General features: G+C 35.5%; 2 protein-coding genes across 51 annotated transcripts in view; one reads left to right on the forward strand and one right to left on the reverse strand.

Annotated features, from left to right (window-relative positions):
• znf827 (zinc finger protein 827) overlaps positions 1-23,488 on the reverse strand; it is a 789,732-nt gene that overhangs the window by 202,504 nt on the left and 563,740 nt on the right. The gene's annotated exons all lie outside the window — the stretch shown is intronic.
• The window catches only part of gab1 (GRB2-associated binding protein 1), a 108,584-nt gene that overhangs the window by 73,586 nt on the left and 11,510 nt on the right, over positions 1-23,488 (forward strand). For 11 of the 50 annotated variants that reach the window (NM_001326713.2, XM_087235428.1, XM_087235453.1 and 8 more), the window contains 7 exon segments: positions 851-1,076; positions 6,400-7,043; positions 10,157-10,251; positions 10,864-11,167; positions 14,147-14,230; positions 21,208-21,301; positions 21,826-21,949. In NM_001326713.2, the coding sequence (NP_001313642.1) occupies positions 851-1,076; positions 6,400-7,043; positions 10,157-10,251; positions 10,864-11,167; positions 14,147-14,230; positions 21,208-21,301; positions 21,826-21,949 (1,571 nt within the window). 50 annotated transcript variants of the gene reach the window in all.

The raw sequence follows: 23,488 nt of genomic DNA on the forward strand, positions 1-23,488 counted from the left end.
CAAAACAACATGTGGCTAAATACGACTGCACATCAATGAAAGACATTCAAAAATATATTTATTTTTGCGGTTCGAATTTCGGTACATTTTTGACATCAGTTGTGGGCCGGAGGGTGGGGCCGTAAATGTCCCGCGGGCCGGCAGTTTGAGACCCACTTTCTGTTGTATGTAATTCTTGGAACAAAAAATAATTCTGTTGCATATGTCAAAGAGAATCTGAGGAGGTAAATGGAACAAAAAACTGCTTTAAATAAGAAGTGAAACTAAAATAAACACATTTAAAAAGAAACAAATACCAATGATATTGTATGCGGAACTTAAGTAAACTCAGAGATTTGTATGTATAATATGCAACGATGAGTTCTATATGGACCTCTTAAAACAAACCTACATAGAGAGCTGAATATTTGTAAAAAATATTCTATAAGCACTCCAGAAAACAGTGTGATTAAGCAACAAATTGTTATTATTAATGAATAAGACATTTTTTTTTTATTACTTATATAATTTTTTTTTTCGAACCAAATAAAATTATTTGATATTTGATTTTTTTTGTGTACTTTTTTGTTTGTGCAGTACATTTCACAGCCACACCTTGTATTTTCACAATTCAATTTGATCAATTTATAGTTCTTTTTTTCCAAAGTGCTCTTAGCTTACCAGAAGTCATCCTTTAAAGACACTTTCACAATAGTAATTTGTTTTACACAGGAATGGTTTCAGTAAAAGCTTTTGAATAAGCAGTGTAGCCCTTAGTTTGATCTAATCTTAAATGTGCCTCGAAGCTCGTGATCTCATAAAGTGTGAAGCTTTTATGTTAACCTCTCTAACCCCACTGTTCTTTCTACAGACTCTGCAAAGGTCTCTCATCATGTAAATGTGCCAGGCGGTCTGGTGGTGGATATGGCCCCTAGTGGAGGGCTGGGCGGAGCTTTAGGGGCGTCTGCATTAGCCAACCTGCCTCCTCCCTACCAGCCCGTCAGCATCAGACAGCTGGGATCATCCTCCAGTCTAGATGAGCCTCAGGACTACCTTTGGCTGCTCAACTGTGAGAGCAAAAAACCTGAGCCTAACAGGTAAATCCCAAGCTATGTCTCCATACACCTATTTTTGTGCACATTTTGGATTATTGCATTAACAAATGCTTGATTAAAATGCCAAGATGCATATAAACTTTGATGATGCGCATAAAAAAATAATACGATAAACTACGAAAACAAATACGATAAATAATACGATTAATACAATAAACGTTTAATTCAATAAAAAATGCACATAAACTACGATGGAAACACTTTTACAGAATACATTCATTTTAAAAAAGTGATGTGATTTTGTTTTAAGACTTCATGTGATGATGAGAATGCATCTGATGGGATGCATTAATGGACAACTGAGCATGCTGACAACATTGTAAAACATCTGACATGTTGTTTTGGTCATTCTAGTATGCTGTAACTATTTCAGTATTATTGTTATAGTATTAGTTGCCTCCAGAACTGTCAAGATCGTTGTGTTGGCATTGTCCTCTCAAGCACAAGCGATTTATTCTGTATCTCAGCAAATTCAGTTTTTCTTTTTGATATTTGGCACCAGTTTATCAGGACGTGACTATTTTGTTCTCTTTGACTCATTGGATGGAAATGCTTCTTTAATCTCAACTCTTTTTATGTAATATTCTAATCTTGCGCATACATTTATTTTGCATCTTTGGATGGAAACATAGCTACAGATGTGTATACAGTCATCCTTTGGCATAACGGTTCACTTTTCGCAGCCTCGCAGTTTCACCATTTTTTTTGTGCAATTCGACATGCTATTTTTCTACATTGTATTGTGTTCTGCGCCCTGATTAGCGCATAGTGTTCTGTGCCCTGATTGGCTGTAGAAAGTTTTCAATCAATTTCCTTAATGCTGTGTTTTCTGTACAGTACAGAATGCTTTCAGCTTGCCAAATTTACATACATCTTTCGATCGCTAGCAATGTTACTCTAAAGTGCTTTACTGTAAAAGGCAGAGGAAGATGCCAACCATTCCACAAAAAGTAGAACTTCTGGACATGCTAAAGGAAGGTAGAAGTTACACTGCTGTAGGGTGTCATTAGAGAAAATAAATAAATGATCAATCAAATATTTGGTTACATTTTATGACACTGAACTTATTTTTCTACGAAGGTTTGAACTTTGAGAGTGTTTAAACAAGAGCTAAAAGTGTGAAAAGGTTAATGCCTGTCTGAGAAAAGTGTATGAAGTATGTTATGAGAAGTTTTACAGCCTTAAAACATCTATAATAATTGTAAAAATAAAGCAGACTATTTCAAGGATTTTGCCTATTGTGGGTTATTTTTAGAACATAACTCCCTCGAATAACGAGGGACCCATTTATTGGCTATTTTAAAAGATGGCTCATCCATCAACATCTCACGAGCAAATGTAACTTTTGTGCATATTGTTAAAAAAAATGTTCAACTCGAAAAAGTTCATGCAATTTCGTTCTTATGAATATATATGATTTCTAACAGGAGGCATGGGCACAAAAACCCACCACTACCCCTCTCTGAGAGATGGGAAAATTGTACTAAAATATATGAATGAGATTAGGGCTGCACGATATCGGAAAAAATTGACATTGCGATATTTTTTTTCCCTGCGATATATATTGCGATATTTAAAAATTCAGAATCGGGAGTTTTGAACTGCTCAAAAATTAAATAATCAATAATTCTATAATAATTTGGGTAATTTTTTTTAAGCATTTTCATAGAATATAAAAATTAATAAGTAAAAACACTTTCTTTTGGGTTGTTTATAAAAAAATATGACTTAACTGTCAATTCAGATAAATCAAGGATCTAATATGTTATGATATTAATACTAAATGTTGCTTTTACTGTGATAAAGGTAAGCTCATTTGGTGAATGTAAAGATGACACTTTATTATCACATTTAGGAATTAACACGAGTGACAAAATAAGTAATTTAAGTTTTTATTCAACAATTACAAACTTTTTTTATTACAACAATTACAAAACAGAAGGAAATATCTTGTCACAAAATTGTAAAAATATAAAAACAGCTAAACAATAACCCCCTGAGTGGTTTAAAAAAAAATAAACATGTTATAAAACAAATAAATTGTGGATAAGATAAACTTGTTTTAATAATTACCAACAAATAACTTTACAATAAATCAATAAATAAAATAATATGGCAGTTTATATAATTATTATATATAATTATTATTATTGTTATTATTTTGCTTTGCATCGCTCTTCCTGCAATGTGACTATTGCGGATGCGCACATCGCGATTTTGATGCTGAAGCGATGTATCGTGCAGCCCTAAATGAGATCATACAAATTAGCCACTAAATTAGTTGCCATTGGAATGCATTGTTTTATCCAACAGTTTGTAATATAGGTTTGTTCCCTTTTTGAGTCTGTTGTATTTATATCAGTGTATATCAGTATCAGCGTTATGTAATGTAAAAAACCGCCCACCTCTACTGAAAGCTTTGAGTACGTTTAGGTATTATGAGTAAAGATCTGGAAATAAGGGGCTCATTGTGTGTATTTGTGTGTGGTGTAGTCTAGTTGCTCCTCTTTGTCTAGGGGAGGAGGAGCAGGAATACCTGCTTTTGGAGGAGTGTGAGAGCCGGAGCGCTGCTCATGACAGTCAGTGAGTGAAGAGCATCAGTGTGAAAATTCAGTACTAAACCACACACACATTTGGCCAATAGTCTGACACTGTTGTTTTTACCTGAATGTGTGCATACCTTTTTCAGTAACTTCCTAAAATAAATACTTTACTTAGTTTTTGTTTTGCATTGTGTATCTAAATCTGTGAATGCACAGTTTTAATTGGGATTTGTGTGAATTGTGACATGCATGGTTGGGTTTGACACTAACCTGGTTGTAACACTTTATAACGATTAGTTAAATGCCCTGATTTACTATCAGCAATGTTTTTTTTTTTTCCTGGATGTTCATGAAGAGGTTAAACTAACTTGGTGTACCTTTAAAGTGAATTAAATTATACTGAGTTATTATGTAAATACAGTACATTCGGAAAGTATTCGTAGTGCTTCTCTTTTTACACAATTTATTTTGTGTTACAGCCTTATTCCAAAATAAATTAAATTAATTTATTTCCTCAAAATTCTACATACAATACCCCATAATGACAATGTGAAAAAAAGATTTTTTGAAATTGTTGCAAATTTATAAAAAATTAAAGACCTGAAGAATCACATACACATAAGTAGTCACAGTCTTTGTTCAGTACTTTGTTGATGCACCTTTGGCAGCAATTACAGCCTCAAGTCTTTTTTGAATATGATGCCACAAGCTTGGCACACCTGTCTTTGGGGATTTTTGCCCATTCCTCTATGCAATACCTCTCAAGCTCTATCAGGTTGGATGGGAAGCGACAGTGTACTGTACAGCCATTTTCAGATCTCTCCAGAGATGTTCAATTGGATTTAATTTTGCGCTCTGGCTGGGCCACTCAAGGACATTCACAAAGTTGTCGTGAAGCCATTCCATTTTTATTTTGGCGGTGTGCTTTGGGTCATTGTCTTGCTGTAAGATGAACCGTCTCCCTAGTCTGAGGTCAAGACCACTCAGAAGCAAGTTTTCATTCAGGATGTCTCTGTACATTGCTGCACGCATCTTTCCCTCTATCCTGACTAGTCTTCCAGTACCTGCAGCTGAAAAACATCCCCACAGCATGATGCCACCACCACCATGCTTCACTGCTGGGTTGGTATTAGCCTGATGATGAGCGGTGCCTGGTTTTCTCCAAACGTTACACCTGGCATTCACGCCAAAGAGTTCAAATTTAGTCTCCTTACACCAGAGAATTTTGTTTCTTATGGTCTGGGAGTCCTTTAGATGCCTTTTGGCAAATTCCAGGTGGGGAGTGGCTTCCATCTTTTTTCACTTTGTCATTATGGGGTATTGTGTGTAGAATTTTGAGGAAATAAATGAATTTAACCCATTTTGGAATGAGGCTGTAACAAAAGAATGTGGAAAAAGCTAAGCGCTATGTATACTTGCCGGATGCACTGTATGTGTCACTTATCTCTCCATAACAAAATAACTGCAAATGACAGTAATAAGAACATTAAAAAAAGCATCTGATCATATTGTTGTGGATTTGTCACTTTAGTCAACTAAAGTCACTTTAAGAATATTTATGTAGCACTTTAAACAGCAGATTACTGTAAAGCATGCATATGGACAGATTTGATCATGACAATGCAGTGTTAGTATTGCTTTCATTTAGAATTACACTTCAGTTTCTTCTGTAAAGTGACTGTTCTCTGTATTCTTTTCTCATAGATGTATCACTTAACTTGTATGGACTTAAAAGTAAAGATATTTCAAAAGATTTCCAAATCATAGAAGACAGAGCCCTGGAGCACAATAATAGTTTGAAGGTGTTTACCAACTAAAGCAAAATTTTTTGTTTTTTTTTGTTTTTGTTTTTCCAAACCATTTAATTCTTCAGTTTCACCTAAAGTATACTGGACTCCAGAGCCTTAATTGTCGCCATCTGTGGTCAATATTGTGTATTGATTGTTATTTATATTTGACCATCATCCCAGACAGCCAATCTCACAGTGTAGATACATTATTTCTCTCATGACACACTATTGTTTTGTTCTAATGTCATAGCTGTCAATGATTTTCAAATAATCTATTCATTGATTTAATGTGCATTCAGTAGTTTTTCTTTTCTAGCATTAGTATTACTTTGGTATAGTAGTAAGGTTTAGTGGCTGCATGAATAAATAAATGAACGTGAATTACTCAATCTTGGGTATTGACAAGTTTTTAATCTTTCCAGGCTTTGTTTTACTTGGTTTAAGTCCTTTTCTGGATATTATAAGTACTGATTTCCTTTTTTTTAAGTTAATAAGTAATTTTCACTTTTTGCGACAAAACTACACTGTTACAATTGCATCTACAACAGGAAGTGTGTCAGTTCTCTCTGAGGATTAGAGAAACATTGTTTCATCAAGGCAATACTTATTATTTCATCATGGCAATTATAACACATTATTACATTTAAATTAGTACTAAACAATTGAACGCATCTGTAATGAACAATTATTGCAAAATAAATCACTTCAGCAATCAATTACTACACACTAATGACATACTGAGTGTATATTAACTTTTAAGTGCCAGTTAATTATTAAATAATAAACTTTCTATATTTTTGTATTTAAGACTAATTTGTAATGCAAAAAAGCATGATGACATGACTAGTTTTAGAACATGAAAATTACAGTGTTTTTTATACAGTTTAATTGCTCTTCATTTGCATTATTAAATACATTTTGCATTGAAAAGTTAACTGACAATCTGCATCTCATACTTTGGTTTCTCTGCAGGGCTCATGGCGACTGCTCCAAGTCTACCTCCTCTGAACCTGACTGTAATGACAACCTTCCTTCCCACTACACACCCACCTCCTCCACCTCCAAAAACGCCCCGGTCAATGGTTTCTTTTCCACCCAACATCCCACTGGGCTCTACGATTCTCCTCCTTTGCGCGGGCAGTCATTGTCGGCCGACTCACAGGGCCTGTACCACCTGCCCCGAAGTTACTCTCAGGACACTGTGCTGCTGCCGAAGTCGGCGACCTCCCCTCCCATTCCTGACGGTGAACCTGGTGAACTCTATGTCTTTAACACACCTGGTCGGAAACCCTCATTAGAGGCCCATTTGCGGAACTTGTCAGTTAGCTATGATATTCCACCTACACCTGGCAGCAATTCCACCTACCAGGTTCCCCGAACAGCAGGAGTGGAGGCTGTTTCAGGGTCCACAGAGGTAATTCCACCACCACGTCCACCAAAGCCTTCAGTGAGTGGGGGATCAGTCCCACCTGAGCGATCGCCTACAGACACTTATGTGGTACCGCGGTCAGTGTCTGAGACTGATACGAATTACTGTGTTCCGACAAGTGCAGGAGGCAACAAAGCACTCAGAAGCAACACCATTGGTACGGTGGATTCTTCACGTCTGCGTAAAGGTAAGAAAATATTATGTATTTCAGTCATGTGTGGTATTTTAACCTTCATTTTTTTAAGCATAAGTGCAGTTAGCTTAACGTTTAGTTATTAAGACAGGTAAGTTTCACAATGGCTGTCACACCAAGCCAAAGTCAAAGAATAAAATAAATGTATAAAATTAAGTAATTATTCTCTCTCATGTTGGTCGAATTCTCATTTGACATTTTGTTTATCTTCGGAACACACTTTAAAGGGCACCTATGATGAAAATCAACTTTTGTAACCTTAGACAGAGCTGTGTGCAGGTATAATGTGTCCACAGTCATATTAGGGTGATATAAAGACAATAAGTCTTTTTTTTTAAAATATTCTCACGTTAAAATAGGATCCAAATCCCTCCCATTTTGAGGCCCACCGCAATGTGATGTAGGAGTACGGTTTTCACTGCCCACCAAATAGATTGACAGCCGCATATTAACAGATCTCCACTATACGCATATAATTATATTAACAAGACAGGTCTTGCGCAAAGCAACTGGTAAAAGATCTGTTCAGCTCTCTGTGATCATCTGTACCTCAAGAGTGAGCTTTACAAGTTTTAAACGTTTTTAAAACGGTGCATGTTTGTAATAAAGAAAAGACAGTAAAATTGCTGTAATTCGTCACCACAGCAGCATAGTGTCAGTCTGATTATAAAAGAAGATGCTTCAATCCTATTTTGTGGACTTAACTCAGGTTTATTTTATACATCACATCATTTTATGAATTTATATGGATGTCCATACAGCAGTGCATATTATCGTCTATCCTGTCATATAGATGTTGCTGTGCAACGTCTATGCTGTGCAAAACAGTGCAAAGTTAAACATGTTTGCGTGTGTGCATGCTTGCGCCATTGTGTGTGACTTACTGTTCCAGAAAATCTTTAATTAACTCCACAACAAATATAAGTCCTTACTGTGATATTTCCTATTCTTATCTGTCACTGTGCTGTTTATCTGACATGAGACGCAGCAGTTGAAGGCTACATGCATCAGAGCAATACAGAGGGATCTCTATGGCTCTGAGGTGCATGTGGGAACGGTGGGCGGGGAGAGCTAGCTCATTTGTATTAAATGTACAGGCAACAAAAACAACTACAGCGACCTAAGAGCTCAAATTTTCCACATTCAGAAAGGTAGAATAAATAAATTGATATGTATTTTGGGCTAAAACTTTACAGACACATTCTGGACGTACAAAATACTTATTAGATATTAAATCTTGAAAAAAAGGGGTAAAATAGGTGCTCTTTAAGATATTGTTGATGAGCTCCCTCATCCTCTATAGACAGAAATGGTCCAGAGAGAGTCAAAATCCAGTAAAAAAAAAAAAGGAATCCCAAACATTGTCAACTACATGACATCCAAGCCCATATATTATCTATAGTAAATGTTTGAAATGAAAAACATCGGCCAACAAAGGTATTTTTAGTTTTGTTTTGTTTTTTGGGCAACAAAAGTATTTTTGGAGCTTGGTATGATTACAGTTGAGCCACTAAAGTGACATGAACATATTTTGACTGTTTTTGGTCTTTTTTTGAACTTTGAACATCTTAGTAATATTGTTGTCTATGCATGAGGAAGCTCTTGAATTAAATAAAATCTTTATTTGTGTCATGGAAATGAATAAAGGATTCAGGGCATGAGATGACATGATGGTAAACAATTAAAAACAGAACTCAAATATTTGGCTGAACTACCCCTTTAAGAATTTTGGGCATTGATTGCATCTGGGCAAAATGGCATTCTGTAAACACATTTCAAAGACATGTGTTATGCCCGTACATGTAAGGAATTGATTGTCTTTATCAGCAGGTATTAGTAATCTGTATTCCTCATCTGAAAAGAGAAACCAAAAGGAGAATTGCATAAATGCAAATGGTGAACAAAGCAGCACTTGCTTATGTTTTTTAATATCAATTATGTTGGTCACTCTCTTCATTACAAACACCATGAAATAATAAAAATATTTGCATGTTGGAATGCTCTGGTATGATGACACAACACAAGAACAGCATACTGTCTGTGGAATTTTCATTACTGTCATTTTAATTCTCATAAACTGAATAGCTAATCTGAGTGATTTGCCTCGCTGATGGCCCTGAGGCTTATTCAGCATGATGAATCGGCAAACTGTTGCAGATGTGAAACCAACTAGAGCAAACATATGGAAAACACTGAAAAAATACAGTTCCCAGCAATGGCCATCAGTTTGTGTCATTACCCCAATAGTTTGAACACAACATTTTTTGTCAAATAAGCTTTATTGAAGACAGATTGAAAAAGAATAGGATTCTCTGTTTACATATTTTGTCGAAGAACAAAACATTTGCTGGTTCCAGTTTTAAAACTGGAGGGATTTGCAGATGGCGTCCTTGCAATCTTGGGAAGAATGGTATTCAGTGCTGGTAGTCTGCTGCATGTCAGGTAGTGTCACTTTGAATAAGAAGCAATGACGCACTAAACTGATTGACAGTAAGGACATTTGCAGTGTTACAAAAGTATTATAAGAAGATGTATCACAAAGCCTACAACAACTATTGTTAAGCAAGCTTCTGTTTTCAATATTGATCATACAAAGACTAACCTCAAACATCTGAGGTCAAACAAATTACATTCATTTCTATAGCACTTTATACAAGGGATGAACTGGAAAAAAAGGCTGATAAAAGTTATTAATAATAATATTTAATTTTTGTGGGACATATTCAATGCATCAAGCAGGTAGCAGAATGATGTGGTAGAGAGCTGGTGTAGTTCTGTAAAATAAATTAAATGATTCTAAAGAGTTATGAATACTAAGGTCTGCTCTGTATCTTTATTTTTTTCTGATTGACAATTCTATCATCAAGCTGTTTGTGGTGAAATCCTGTAGTCGCGAGTGGGTCCCTCTAGTGTTGTGTGATGGTATTGTGAGAGTTTGAGAGATTGTTTACATGCACTCCCTTCCACACATTTCTGAAGGATCATGTGATGTGACATGCCTGGAGTAATCACATCTGAACATTCAATCAGAGCAATAACAGAGTTAAAAATATAATACACATGAAAAACACATGAAATATTATCTTTTGCATTTCTTTTCTCAACAGATTACGGATCTCAAGATTGCTATGATATACCCAGGCCCTTCCCTTCAGAAAAAAGTTGCTCGTTTGATTTTAATGAAAGTTTCAACAACTATTTTGTAAGTTTTCTATCCTATTAAGCTTTATCTTTATACAGTGCTCTACATAATTGAGTACACCCCATTTTGAAAATGAATATTTGTATCCATTTCTTAGTGAATATAAGCAACATATTTTGGTGCACTTAAACAAAACAGATTAATTAAACAGATGTATTTATTACAATAATATTTCAGTCACCAAACATTTAGAAATTAAAAGATAATACAATTAAATTCAAGCAAAATATTGCAAAAACAAAAAAAAATTACAACCTACAAAATTTCAACAAATTTTTTTCAATTTTTTCGCTTCTATTGATTTCTCCTCTTTTTCTGAATTTGTATTTAATATTTTTCTATATCATATAAATTTGGGTGAACTTGTTTTTGGACCATTTTGGTAAGTTATTTTTGTTAGATAAGCTCCAGATTATGCTTCAGTACTGACTAATGAAATGTATATGCACAAATATAATATAGCTTCCTATTAAAAATATGAGTTTAAAAGATAGGTTTCTGAGGGGTGTACTTGTATATGCTGAGCACTGAATATCCCAGTGCTCATTTTTTACCCTTTCTTTCAAGTGTCTCAAATATTTCTAACCAGTGTCTGTTTTTGTATGCATGTAGAAAAATAAAGGCATGGTGCCAGTAGGAGGTGTTTCTACAGAGGAAATGGATGAAAACTATGTTCCCATGAGCGTCCACTCTTTGTCACATCAGCGCTCCGGCAGCCTATCAGAACCTATACAGGAGCCCAACTACGTCCCCATGACACCAGGCACAGTGGAGTTCTCTTCCCTTGGAAAACAGGTGCCCCCTCCAGCCCACATGGGCTTCAGGTCCAGTCCCAAGACACCACCCCGTAGACCGATTCCTATATCTGAATGCCAACCTCCACCCATAGACCGCAACCTCAAACCTGACCGTAAAGGTGAGCCCTGAGGTTTGTTTTTATCTTTTCTGTTAAGAGAAATTTGTGTGCTTGCATCACTTCAGCGCAGCAACTTAACAAGTACTAATTCCATTGCTTTCATTACAACCTTTCCTACTAACAGGTGCCGGCCCATGCTTATAAAACCGCATCAAAAACTGCTGATCAGATCCCAAAACTCAGATCTTTAGCGAACTAGTCCACAGCACGGTTTCAGTGGCCTTTGCCTTTTAATCGTTAGCATGTGACCTCACAAATGAAAGAAGCTTTTGTCCACAGATTCAGAGCTCTGGGTATGAGGGAGCCTGTCTGTGCCGTTAGCCTGGAGCGGTCACCTCTGTCCCCATTGTGCCTTAGTCAAAGACCTCTTTGATGGCCAGACCTGTGAGGGGAATTTCAATCTGGTCCAAGACAAAAAAGGGGACGTGCTGAAAGTTGCACAAGCAGGCCGAAACATCAGCAGCCAGCTGGGACAGCACTATTGATCTAAACATTAATGGCAGCAGTGCTCCGCTCTGCTCATCAGAAACAATTCTGTATCTTTAATTACTACTGTTTCTGAAATACTACTGTTTATCAAATACACACTATAACCATCATTTTTTGTATGTAGTCCATATGGTTTACATATTTGGTTAGCTCAGGGTTCGTTTACATGATAGTGACATACAATTCTTCATACAATTACTACAATTATGGCTTTGCTTTCTAAAACTTGAATTTTCAGACCCCCAATACATTATCGTCATGTCAATGAACTGCAAAAAGTTTTCAGTTTTTATATGAAAACAGAATTGGATATAATTTATGCGTAAAGCATAAAAGTTATGTTACTTAATAATTAGCATAGATATGTTGCTCTGACGTACACTAAAAAATAATACAGTCAAAGTCATGACATGTTTCTGTTTATTTTATCAGTTTTCAACATAATGTTATACGAATTATAACGTAATATTGTATGTTTAAAGGTATTTAGGTTTTTAACTGTTCTAAAGCATAAAAATTCCATAATATGTTTGCAGATATTTAAGAAACAAGTGAAATTGTGTGTCCGCGACCAAAATGCGACCTCCAGTGGACAGTAGCAGCCTCCAAATTGAGACTCAGATTCAGAGTTCCACATAAGGTGGTTATTAATTAGCAAATAATATTATATAGCAAATAATTAGGTGAGCAGGTTACATTGTAACCTTGTGTCCTAACAACACGCTACATGATGAGATACAAAGTGATAAGCAATTAGGCTGTTTTCACCAGACACAACATGACAGAAATTTAAATACAGCCATTCAGAAATACAAAATAGTGCACTTACTGCACGCCAACGAAATGATAAGGTTTATAATCTGATTAATACATTTTAAACCTCTTTAACATTTTCAAATGTACATGCTGAATCAGTAATATATTTTGGCACTGTTCTAAAGTTAAATTTTAAAGTTTATTTTCAAGATCTGAGGTGAACTATTTGCACCGCTTTCTGTAGTATGGTAATTAATGTCATGTAAAATGGCATTCAAACTCACATTATTAACATTTAACACTGAATAAAGCACCTAAGGTGATCATTGTCAGTTTTCTGTTGCTAAGCTACAAGAAATAGAAGTCATTTCTAAAATCTAAATTTGAGGTGTTGGTTAGGACGTGTGCCATTGCTTTTATTTAGAACATGATTCAAATCAGCCTTTAGGCTCGGTAGTCAGGCTCGTTAATGTTGGTTTTGTCAATCTGGCAACCTGCGCTTGGGTGTGTTTTGAACCAGGCGTGCAATTCCTAGTTCAACCACTGGGTGTAAAACTTTCTTTCTGCACCTTTAATTGATGTACTGTTAGCTGAAGTGAGTTGTGGAGTGAGCTAAAAGATTTAGGCTGCAATAAATTGTTACAGTGTGAGGTCATGGATCACAAAGATCAAGATATGGATAAACCTTCAAGAAATGCCATACATTTAATTTATACTGCATCCATATCAATGATGCTTTATTTGCTGATGTTTAAGATTACAACTGCCTACATTCAATTCTCAACATGCATGGAAACATAGCTAAAGTAACATAATGGCAACTGTTTTGAATTTTAATATTCAACTACCACATACTGGTGTGATGTTTGGGTTTCCACATGCTTTCGGCCAAGTAGGGTTATGGGTCTTCACAAATTATTTTCTAATTTTTTTCTAAACATGGGCCTAGCACAATTCTTACTGTTTTCTTGTCTATTGTTGGAGTACTTTCTGCTTTTCTTCAGTCTACAGCTTATTATATTTGTTGCATATTTGCAAGCTTTTGCTGAACGTGGTGTGATTTCTATGGCTTTGGTGGCATTCTATGGGCAGTTGTCGGGTACTTTGTGTCCTGTTGTGTTTGTCCTCTCTTATTATGATAATTGGCTGTTGTATATTAGCTTTATAGCTAAACTTACATTTGTAATCTCTGTTCTCTATGGTTTCTAAATCTTTTGACCAAAACTTTGCCTTTTTTCAGTCTATAGATGTTATTATGCAATGATTAAATGTTATTTGGACTGACGCTTAATTGTGGCCATCATCACTGTTGTGTTGTGATTTTTTCTTGTGGCAGCTTCATGCATACTCCAAGAAAAAAAAGTGTTGGTTTAATTTTTCTAATATTGCAAAGACATCGTTGAACCCTTCTGTCTGATCGAACCACATGCTGGCGTGTCGTCGGTTGGTGTGAATGCTTTACTCACCCACGTGTGTGTCTGTTTAACCCTGTGCATGTCTCGCTCGAGTCCGTCTTTGTGGGGAAGCCTTGTTCATCGCATGTCTAAAATGCATGAAGAGTTGTTGCCATGGCAGCAGCCCAACACATATCTGTGCAGCAAGAGAGAGGAGGCACAAGTGATGGAGGTGGCCTTGATTGTGCTCAGTTGCATGGGTGTGAAGTTTAGAAGAAAAGACAAGAGCGATCCTTTCATAGAAGACATGTAACAAAGAAGTTTTCTCTCACCAATTCAGGTCAGAGCCCTAAAATAAACAGAGCAGTCGGTCTTGAGCGGACCGACTCCCAAACCATAGGTGAATTCTCAAGACGGCGTAAGGGTACGTACCTCGACGGAATGCTACAAATCACTATCTATTTATACCCTGAGGTGTCATGCTTGTGAAGCTTTCAACAAGCTCTGATTGTGATTAACATTGTTTATTACAAAAAAAAGAAATCATAAAACTGAAAACAAATCATTAACTCTAACTTTTAATGCATGTCTGACATGTTGCAAGACCACATAAGATGTAAGTGGAATTTGACCCTTTTTCACACATCAAAATTGTTTTGTAATTTAGGATTAGACCCATTTTACACTTCTACAAGTGTGATATTTAATTTATACTTACGTTAAGTACAAGTGTACAAATAAATAAGAGGCTTCCATTTTATGTGAAGAACTACCGACTTCCTTTATTCAATTCTTAAGTTGACATTTCAAAAGCTGAAAAAAAGCTTCTGTTAGTAATTCAGAAATATCACTTTAGAACTAGTAATGAAGAGATGTTGATGTGAACAATAAAGAGTTAAATCGTGGGAGTCTGATTACCTTGCATTCATTCTTCAATTCATCCCCATCTTCATAATAAAGCATTAGTGTACATTCCCACTATAGAAATCTATCCCTTAGCTAACGGTAGATTCCACTAGTGCCCAAGGTAAATCGGGTTATGAACGCTGAATGGCCATGGAGCTCGCATCTATTTAAAATCATCATAATTTTCAAATAGGCAAAATCTAAATTAATTCAAATGAACCTCATATAATAATTATGGCTAGATGTTTTGACATTTTAGATGTTAAACATTTAATAAATCATCTGTATTTTTAAAAGTCCAGCATATGTATAGTTTGATCAGAACTCAAATTATTGAGAATATACTTTCCAATCCTAAACCTTGACTATGTGGACGTATTTAATCAAACACATTTCACTTCCTGTTGTGTGTGAAGGAACTTGGATTTGCATCCAAATAATTTTAGAGGTGATGCTGTTGTGTAGACATTGCATTGTGTACAGATTTTGGTCCTTAATGTTTTTAGGTTTGCTTTTTAAAGCAATGAATTTGTGGTAGTTGTGGTTTTCTGGTACTGTTAGAGTGATGCTTGTGCTTGGTGGAGGGAAGTTAACGCACTTGAAAACCAGCAACAACTAACTGATTAACATCTGACACTCAGTCATCAGTGTCTCTACAAACACTTACTGTCAAACTGCTCACTGACCTCACAAGTCATAAACATCACAAACACTTAACCAATACATTTGTTGAAGCTTTTCTGAGTCATATTGACAAGAGCTAACTGTAGGCGGATTAATCGTATTGTGGCTAACAGTTTCAAGGGCAATTCTGATGTCTGGCTGAATTTTTGTTCTGCTTTGTTTACTAAGCCGGTATTTAAAAGTTTGAGGGTATACATAGAAATAGTCCCAAACACAGAGGTGCATTTATTGCATTTATTTAATCATAATACAGAGACTAGATTAGATTCCAGTAAAATAGGGTAGACTAGAATAGGATGAAAAGGATTGGATAGAATAGTATGGACTGGAGTTGAATTGAATTCTCATTGCTATTGTTTGGAAACAATGAATGAATGTTTTACAAGTCACAAGTATAATGGACCTTTTTCAGAATTCCGTATGTCTCAGCAGCGGAAGTCATCATAGTTTGGTAAGCTTAAAGCTTATATATTTGCTCAAATAATAAATAAAAAACTCAATGATAGTGTTAAGACTGTGAACAGCAGACAAAAAAGACTGGCATTAGAAAAACCTTAGATAAGTGTTAGTTTGTTTTTTGTTTGTTTTGCAATTTGATTCAAAGATGATAAAATACCAAGTATAGCCAACACTACAAGTGCTGGCTTCCACACAGTCAACTTGTGTTTGAACAATCTAAATGAATTAAGTTAAATTATTAGTTTTTACAAATGTAAATGGACTGAACATGAAACAATTAAGTTGTCCCCACCTAACAAAACTTTTTTTCAAAACTTGTTTCAGTTCATTTTAAAGTGATTTGAACAAACAGAAAACATTTATTTTTCAGTGAAGTATACAGTTAAAGCCAGAATCATTAGCCCCCTGTTTATTTTTCCCCAATTTCTGTTCAATGGAGAGCAGATTTTTTTCAATACATTTCTGAACATAATAGTTTAATAACTCATTTCTAATAACTGATGTATTTTATCTTTGCCTTGATGACATTAACTAATATTTTACTAGATATTTTTCAAGACACTTCTATGCAGCTTAAATTAGGCAAGTTATTGTATAATGATGGTTTGTTCTGTAGACTAAATTTTACTTAAAGGGGCTAATTATATTAGAACAAAAGAAAACAAATAAGACTTTCTCCAGAAAAAAAAAACATTATCATACATACTGTGAAAATTTCCTTGCTCTGATAACATAATTTGGGAAATATAAAAAAAAAAGACAAAAAAAAATCAAAGGGGGCTAATAATTCTGACTTCAACTGTATATATGTTTAAAAAAGAAATTCATATATTAAAAACTTTCAAGGATTTAAGATGCTGATGACAAGTCTTGTTAAAGGCTCCATATATCAATATATATATATATATATATATATATATATATATATATATATATATATATATATATATATATATATATATATATATATATATATATATATATACACACACACAAGAAGAGATGCATTCTGGAATGGAATATGATTCGTGCAAGGTATTGTAGTGCAAACTAGAGTAAATGAATTAATAACAATAGTGCCAAATACATTTGCAACCTGATTTCACCAATTAGGACTTGTTCCTTGATTAACATCTATGTTGATCCTGGAACAACGTTCCAATCATCCAATCAGAATTAAGGGATACATTTTCTGTTTATGTTTCTGTTATCTCAGTTTAGGCTTACGGTTAGGTTTATGCACTTCTACATGATTGGTATCCAACTATTATTCCCCTCTGATTTTGGGAATAATTTACAGTTATGGTTAGGTTTAGGGTAGGAAATAGGTATAGTTACATGCAAAAATGATGTTCCAGGATCAGCATAGATGTTGATCTAGGATCGTATTGTCTTTGGTAAAATCTTGACATGCCAAATACATGCTGCATCTAAATAATAAACATAAAAGTAACTGTATAAGATTTGTTTAAATACATGACAGTTATGTACAGATTAGTGCAAATACGCATAATGGGTTGTGTCTACTATTGTGCTTGTAGATGTGATACATTGGTTTATTGTTCAATAGTGTTGTATTGAGAAAGTATATCATAATTCAACAATAATGAATTTTAATACATATATTTTCAAATGTATTTTAAATTGGCTTAGCTTTTTAGTGGCCATTGCTTTATTTCAAACTGCCAATTTATATGCAGTGCTGCTGCATATTTAAGGTTATTTAAATAAAATCCAAAGATAGCTATAATGTTGAAAAAGAAGTGCTATTATTCTAGGTTAAGTAAGAATCAGAATTAGGATTTTTATTGTTATATTAGATTAGATTTCTTATTTTGAATTCTCTCATGATTTTGAATTGACTGCTTAGCAAAATGTGTATTTTACAGAGGAACAAAAATGCATGCGTGTCTAGATTGAGACCATATTTTTTTTAATATATTAATCATGCAGCTGAACTATGTAGAATTAAAACATTATTTATATATAACTATAATTACTTTTTTGCTAAATTGTCGCTTATGCATTAATTTCCCTTTTAAGTTTAGTCTCCCTCAAGCAACAGTATATGCACTTAAAAAGTTCAGTCAGGGTCTTTAGTTGTATACCAGTCTGTGGGCTCTTCCCTCACATACTGGCACCAGCTGGTGAGTGTTTCTGCCAGCTACAGCTTCTACACAGTTGCCAGAATCAGTGCTTCTCAATTCAGCAATTTCAGACCAGTTGCGATTACTGAATCGGATAATGCTTATATGAGACAAGATGCTAAGAAAGTATGGGTTTGATTATCAATTGAATTTGCTCAATATTTGACAGTAGTCTAGCTTTACAACCTTTTTAGTTTTAGTTCCCCTGTGGTATTGTCTTCCAGAAAACCTCTTTTTATAAGCCCAGGTAAATAAACGTTTCACTGACAATTTTAACCATTTGTATTTTGGAATTGGAGTGGAGTTAGTATCTGCTTTTTATGCAAGTTCATAAATACACTGCCCAGGGATGGCATAACTTTTACACTGTTTACTATGGGTTGGTTGCTTACCAATGGACAGTACCTCATATTTTGGCACAATAGGGTATTTCACAATTGAATTATTGAACCCTGAGTCATTCCAAACTAGGGCTGCACAATATTGGAAAAAACTGACATTGCGATATGTTTATTTCTGCGACATGAAGATTATTTTGACTTAAAGGTGCAGTAGGTGATTGTGTTCAAAAACATTGTTGTTGTGCTGGTTGAAATTCTCTTCACATTTTAATAGGCATAAGACTAAAAATTTTTTTATTCAATTAAATATTGTCAGGCCGATAAATTCCATAATTCAAATAAGTAGCCCTAACTGTCTGTCAGCAAATGTAGATTTGAACAACTGCGCACCTGTTCACGCGGAACCGCCGATGTGCGTTTATGCAGGCCGCGGTCAAGAAATTGAATTATCAAACAATGTATAGTCTTCATTTGATAAATAATTAAGCTCAATTAATCTTTGGCAAAGCGGCAAACTTAATTTCTTGTTCTCAGATCGTTTAAATTTTCTTTAAATCCTAGTCAGTCTGTCAGTTAATTATAATCCCAACTCCTGCAATGTGACTATTGTAGATGCGTACATTGCAATATCAATGCTGAAACAACGATATATTGTGCAGCACTATTCCAAACCATGGTAAATGGAATCCTGATTTTTCCTGTTTCATGTTTGACACTCATTCTTTACCAGGTGTTAACAATTAATCTTGGGTGTTCTTAAGATAATGTTTTACACCGATTAAGGTCAATATTTACATATTTGAGTTTTCAGTGTCATTGTTTGGATAACCGCAGTATGTAACCTGTTTACATGCTTTCTAAAAGTATATACTGCAAAGTATACTATTAAATATTTTTCCTGAATTGATCTTCCTTAAAATATGAAGGTAAGAAATAAATGGCCTCTTCACACTAGTTCATCTGTTTAAAAGTGGCATGACATTTTTTGTTGATTTGTTTGTTTGTTTATTTATTTTTAACGTGTAAATTAGTGGTGGGCAAGACTCTTACCGCGCAATAAAAAAATATGGCCGTTAATCTATTCGCAGAGTTGGGTTGGGAGCTGAGTCTATTTTACGCAAGCTATGATGACTTTTACCTTTATATTTAAGCGTGGATTGATACCTGACTGGTGAGCTGTCTGACAAAAAAAGTGCCCTTCTGAATCAAATCAGCAAGATGCCTGACTTTACCTGCAGTTCGGCAGTTTTACTTTAACTTATAAACATTTTATGCCGCCGTGACAAAGTAAGAGTAAATAACTGATGAGAGTGTTATGGAATTTAATAAGGCACGTCAAATGGAAAGAAAAAAAAACTTCTGCATTTCGCAATGTGTGTATGTGTGTGTGTGTTTATTTGTGTGTGTGTGCGCGCGGTCTATTACAGACAACCGTGTGTGTGGATCTTGTTGGAAAGTATGGCAAAAAGTCCCACATGACCGTAAAAATTTGATCGCTGTGTTTACTTCAATAATGCCACTAATATATGCATACTCCACTTCTTAATTCCATTTCTGTTTAGTTCAGTTATGATGGATTAAGGTCATGAAAAATCGCTGTTTCGAGCTTATGTAGGCCTACAGTTCAAAATACATGTTTAACTGAATAAACAGTTAGTAAACACAAGTAAATCTTATTAAACATAATTTATTTTCATCACCAATTATCATAGTAGAACTGTTTCTCAAGCAGTCTATGATGCATTTTTGAAAACAGGAGATGAGCCCCTGGTCTAATGCACCACCTGGCTCGAGAAACCCTTTCTCAAAGACTTATTATTTGGGTAGCACACATATTCTGATGCCTCAGCCTAATTCAAATAAGCCATTTTAATCTAGATTAATCTAGATTAAAACTAAATAATAATTTATGCCCACCTACATTATAATACAAATCAGTGTTAACTTTGCTTTTAAAATTTATATGTAAAACATTAATTTACCCAGGGTTGATAATGATGATAATGCATGGGTAAATGCAGTGTGAAAAGCCCTGCTTTGTTGTTTAAGCAGCATTTTTAAATGTTTATAGGAAACAAGTCAAATGTAAGTGTTTTATTCTTACCTTTATACTCCAAAAAGATCATTCCAAAAAAAATTTAAAAAAATGCTACAAATGGATTTTATATATTGATGTGCTATGCTAGGCTCTATGTAAAGTAATCACAAGCTGTTGTTAGCCCATAAAACACATGTGTCAATTCCAGTTCCTGGAGGGCTGCAGCTCTGCACCGTTTAGTTCCAACCCTAATTAAACACACCTTTAAGTCCTCAGGCTTGTTTAAAACCTACTTGCAAGTGTGTTGGAGCAGGGTTGGAACTTAGCTCCAGCAATTGAAATTGACACCTGTGCCATAAAGCATAAACAGAGCAACAAATGAAACCTGATTCAATTTACTTTGATTTAATATGACCAGCATCAACCATTTTAACAAGTTTAAACAAGTTTCTTCTTGACCCACTAAGAAATAGGGTGCTTGTTTACTTGTTATTTTCTCTTTGCTACTGCTGTACACTTTAGAGCAGATATCGCCCTCTACTGGATGAGTGGCTCCATTTGCCATTGTAGGACAACTCAAATTAACGTGTTTGTGTGTATTTATCAATACATCTTATTTACTTTTTTTAACTGAACAACACTCCTAAATTCCATGCAGATTTCTGTGTTGTCCTCTGCTTCATACACATCAATTAGTTTACTTTTATAATTATATTGATGATTTAAAACAGTAGTTAATACAATAGTTATGTAATAGACAAAACATTTGCTTTGTGCACTCTTATTTGAAATGTTTTTTCAGAGTGGAACTGTGCTTTTGTTGCAGTTAAGCCAGCCCCTTTGGAAATCAAGCCTGTATCTGAATGGGAGGAGTATACAGCACCGGTTCGATCGCCCGTCACCAGGTCCTTCACGAGGGAGTAAGTGTCAGGCATGTTCGCTCTGAAACAGACTGTTATTTAAGCATGGTTCTGCATGGCCTCCACACAACAGACTCCACAGGCTAAATAACTAATCATTCATGCATTTCTCTAGTCTTGTCCTAACATCTCATAATAGTACAACAATAGTGTTGATAGTATAACATCGTCATTAAACTGTGCTCATAAGTGAATCGACTGTCATCACTGCTTAACTCCACATAATAGAAAAGCAGTAGTGATGACAGTCCAATAATGCCTTGAGTTTTGTTCTTGCATTATTTATTGAGTTGATGTACAGTATGTGCCACATGGCCCATGTTTCTGGAAGGCTGTTGAGAGTGTGTGTTGAGATTTTTATTTTTATGACTGCCAGTGTGTGTTTTGGATTCCAGAATATTATCCAAGGAGGTCCAACTCAGACCATGCATTAGTCTAAAAAGCAAGAGTTTGTGTTTTTGTTCTGTGTGTGTGTGCGTGTTTGTTTGTATGAGCGGTAGTGTAAATGTTGTCCTGCTGCTCAGCCCTTCTAGGTTCACTGTGGCCCCCAGACCGTCCTCGGGGCAAAGCACTGCCTCCAGCAGCGACTCGGACGAGTGTGATGAGAATTATGTAACCATGCAGGCTAATATGTCTTCAGATGAACCAGTATGTAAAAACAAAAAATAACACCACAGCATTTGTTCCACTCAATGATAAATATACATAATTCATGCCTTCATATACAGCGGGGAAAATAAGTATTTGACACATCAGCATTTTTATCAGTAAGGGGATTTCTAAGTGGGCTACTGACACAAAATTCCTACCAGATGTAGCCATCAAGCCAAATATTGAATTCATACAAAGAAATCAGAACATTTAAGTATACAAGTTGAGTCATAATAAATAAAGTGAAATGACACAGGGAATAAGTATTGAACACACTTTACTTAATACTTTGTAGAAAAGCCTTTGTTGGTGATCACAGCTTCTAGACGCCTCTTGTATGGAGAGACCAGTCGTCTGCATTGCTCAGGAGTGATTCTGGCCCATTCTTCCACACAAACGGTCTTTAAATCTTGAAGGTTCCTTGGGCCTCTTTTATGAACTTTGATCTTCAGTTCTCTCCATAGATTTTCTATGGGATTTAGGTCAGGTGATTGACTGGGCCATTCAAGCAACTTGATTTTCTTTCTTTGAAACCACTTCATTGTTTCCTTGGCCTTGTGTTTGGGATCATTGTCTTGCTGAAATGTCCACCCTCTTTTCATTTTCAGCTTTCTGGTAGATGGCAGCAGATTTTTATCCAGAATGTCCCGGTACATTTCTCCATTCATCCTACCTTCAATAATATGAAGTCTGCCAGAACCCCTTGCTGAAAAGCAGCCCCAAACCATGATGCTTCCACCCCCAAACTTAACTGTTGGTATAGTGTTCTTGGGGTGGTGGGCAGTGCCATTTCTTCTCCAAACATGATGTGTAGAATGACTGCCAAAAAGTTCAATTTTGCTTTCATCTGACCATACTATAGTTTCCCAATAATCCACAGGCTTCTTCAAATGCTGTTTCGCAAACTTTAACCGGGCCTCAACATGCTTTTTGTTCAGCAATGGAGTCTTGCGTGGTGAGCGTGCATGGATGCCATGGTGGTTCAGTGCATTGCTTATAGTTTTCTTTGAAACAATAGTACCCGCTGATGCGAGGTCTTCCTGAAGTTCTGCCCGAGTGGTTCTTGGCTCTTGGAGAACTCTCCTGATTATTCTTTGGACTCCTCGGACAGGGATCTTACGTGGAGCACCTGATCGTGGCCGGTTTATGGTGAACTTATGCTTTTTCCATTTCCGGATAATAGCCCCCACAGTGCTCACAGGAACATTCAGCATTCTGGAAATGCGCCTATAACCATTCCCATCAAAATGCTTTTCAACGATAAGACTACGCAGATCTTGAGAGAGTTCTTTGTTTTTACCCATCATGAAGTCTTTCCTGTGTGCCTCCTGAGTAATGAGAAGCCTTTATAGGCCATCAATTAGGACTAAAGCAGCTGATATCAATTAGTACTGATAGGGAGCAGGGTTTTTCTCTCAATACTGACAGATCTCCTGACTTTCTATGCCATTTTGCACCTTGTTATCTTCATGTGTTCAATACTTATTCCCTGTGTCATTTCACTTTATTTATTATGACTCAACTTGTATACTTAAA

This window comes from Danio rerio, chromosome 1 (assembly GCF_052040795.2).
Source record: "Danio rerio strain M-AB ecotype USA chromosome 1, GRCz13ab, whole genome shotgun sequence".
Taxonomy (NCBI): Eukaryota; Metazoa; Chordata; class Actinopteri; order Cypriniformes; family Danionidae; genus Danio; species Danio rerio.